General features: G+C 63.2%; 1 protein-coding gene across 1 annotated transcript in view; it reads right to left on the bottom strand.

The window, feature by feature from the left end:
* The window catches only part of CDHR5 (cadherin related family member 5), a 6830-nt gene that overhangs the window by 2695 nt on the left and 1917 nt on the right, over nucleotides 1-2218 (bottom strand). Inside the window, exons 4-9 of the mRNA XM_045290419.1 lie at nucleotides 1964-2056; nucleotides 1702-1803; nucleotides 1504-1614; nucleotides 1248-1418; nucleotides 293-383; nucleotides 83-180 (exon numbers count right to left, since the gene is read on the bottom strand). Of these exons, the coding sequence (XP_045146354.1) occupies nucleotides 83-180; nucleotides 293-383; nucleotides 1248-1418; nucleotides 1504-1614; nucleotides 1702-1803; nucleotides 1964-2056 (666 nt within the window). The remainder of the gene's footprint in view (nucleotides 1-82; nucleotides 181-292; nucleotides 384-1247; nucleotides 1419-1503; nucleotides 1615-1701; nucleotides 1804-1963; nucleotides 2057-2218) is intronic.

A 2218-nucleotide genomic window follows, 5' to 3' on the forward strand; every position in this document is an offset into this window, starting at 1 on the left:
GGGGGGGTGTCCATCGGTGAGCTGCCAGCCGGAGGAGAGCTGACCAGACAGCCCCACCGCAAAGCCCTGGCCTGGCGCGCACCTTGACAAACAACTGGAAGGTCCTGGGGCTGGGGACAGCCTTGGTCATGGTGAGATTGCCCGAGGTCTGGTTGATGAAGAATGTGCTGTCCTGGTTTCCTGGGGGAGGCAGGCGCTCAGCCCTGGCCCCACCCCTCCGGGCTCCCCGCTGAGGCCCTGGGACTCCCAGACTGGTCAGATGCTGCGTGGCAGGCAACTGGCCATAACTCACCCCTCAGGAGGCTGTAGACAATGGGTTGGCCGATGCCTCGGTCCCCGTCCACGGCGTAGATGGGCCCTGGTCGCAGGGTGAGGGGGTCCAGCTGCAGGGACGCGGGAGGGGGCACATGGGCAGGTGCCTGTGGCCAGCCCAGTCCCTCGCTGCCCCTTCAGGAGCTCTGAAGTACAGGGCAGGGGCCACCTGTGTGGGGCCAGCAGGGGAGCAGGGCAGAGGGGCTGGTAGGGGTTGCCTGCCCTGCTCAGTGGAGCTGACCACGCTTGGTCCTGCCTGAGGCTGCCAGAGTGTGTGCCAACATTAACAAGGTGGGGGCGCTCATGTCAGCCTCTCCCACCTGCCCGTGTGCCTCTGGGTGCCTGTGTGCAAGGGACAGGGTGCTGAGCTACTGAGCTGACTCGGGAAACCAACATGGCTCCCAGGGCCCCAGGACCTCAGGGACAGACAGGGACACCCACCCCCACCCCACGCACCCCTGGCTCACTCTGACTGAGACCCTAGGGGGATGGGGTTTGTCTGGGGACCACGACGTGGTGGGAAGAGATTGCTTCATGGAGGAAGTGGTGGGACTGGAGGCACAGTGGTTACCCCGCTGGGCTGCTGTCTGCAAGCTCGGCAGTTCAAAACCACCAGCCGCTCCAGGTGAGAAAGGCTTTCTACTCCCAGCAAGAATGACAGTCCCGGAACCCACAGGGCAGTTCTACCCTGCCCTGTCAGGGCACTGGGTGCCAGCCTTGACTGGACGGCAGAGAGTTTGGTTGGGTTCAATAATTACAACTCAGATGCCACCTCCCACCCACCCCCAACCTCATTCGTCTGGGAACCCCCGGTTCCACCTACTCCATCTCTGCCCTTGACCCCAGCCCTCCCTGACGCAGCGGACGCTGGTCTCAAGTTAGGCTACCGAGAGCCCCCCAGCCACAACCCCAAGAGCTGCCCCACCCCTCATTACCAGTTGGTGGCCTGTGGGGACACCCCCTTGGTACTGGGCTTCCACACAGACGTAAGGGTCTGAGTATTCACAGGGCAGGAACCAGGGGGGACGTAGGTCAGTTGGCAGGACCTTCACTGTGAGGGTGGCTGTGGCCGTGTGGGAGGGGCTTGTGTTCTCTACCTCCGTGTCCTGTAAGGAGTACCCGGTCAGGCCCCGGCAGAGCGGGGCCAGGTCTGAGGCGCCCAGCTGTTGGGGGGGACCATGGTCTGCTCACCCTGACGGTCAGCTGGAAGGTCATGTTTTGACAGGTGTCGAAGTCCAGCCTCTTGACCAGCCTCAGGGCGGGGTTATTGACGCCAGAGAGCGAGAAGGAGCCGGAGTTCCCCTGAAAGGAAGACTGCCTGAGCCCTGGAGGGGCCTGGAGGGGCTGGACGAGAGGGCTGGGGTTGGGACGGGGCTGGGGGGTACCGACTGGGGCGACTTCCTGGAGGGTGTAGAATAGGCGGTCATCTTTGTCCTTGTCACTGGCCTTCAGCTCCGTCTCTGGGATGACCACGGAGTTAACCTTGGTGTCCTGATAGACAAAGAGAGGGTGGTTCCTGCCACATTTGTGCCCCATGGACCAAGCGGCAGGGGCAGGGGCAGGCCCAGCCGTCACCACCACCACCCCCTGCCCTGCCCTGCCCTGCCAGGTTCACCAGGCTCCTGTGCCCAGTGGCCCTGGCCCCTCTCACCTCCATCACATCTACAGTTTTGGAGACGAAGGGGAAGTCGGGGGCGTTGTCGTTGACGTCCTCCACTAGCACCAGCATTATCAGCTGCGTCACCTGGGGGGGGGGGCGAGGAATCTCCCCAAGCTGGTTCCTGCCATGTGGAGGGGCCCTGCCGCCTGCTCATCCCTCCCTCTCTCCCTCTCTCCCTTGTCTGTCCCCACATTTATTTATATCTCCACACATTCAACAAACCCTGGGGCTGACTGGGAGCCAGCA

Source organism: Echinops telfairi, unplaced genomic scaffold (genome assembly GCF_000313985.2).
Source record: "Echinops telfairi isolate 266 unplaced genomic scaffold, ASM31398v2 ScPeMD7_37;HRSCAF=141, whole genome shotgun sequence".
Lineage (NCBI taxonomy): Eukaryota > Metazoa > Chordata > Mammalia > Afrosoricida > Tenrecidae > Echinops > Echinops telfairi.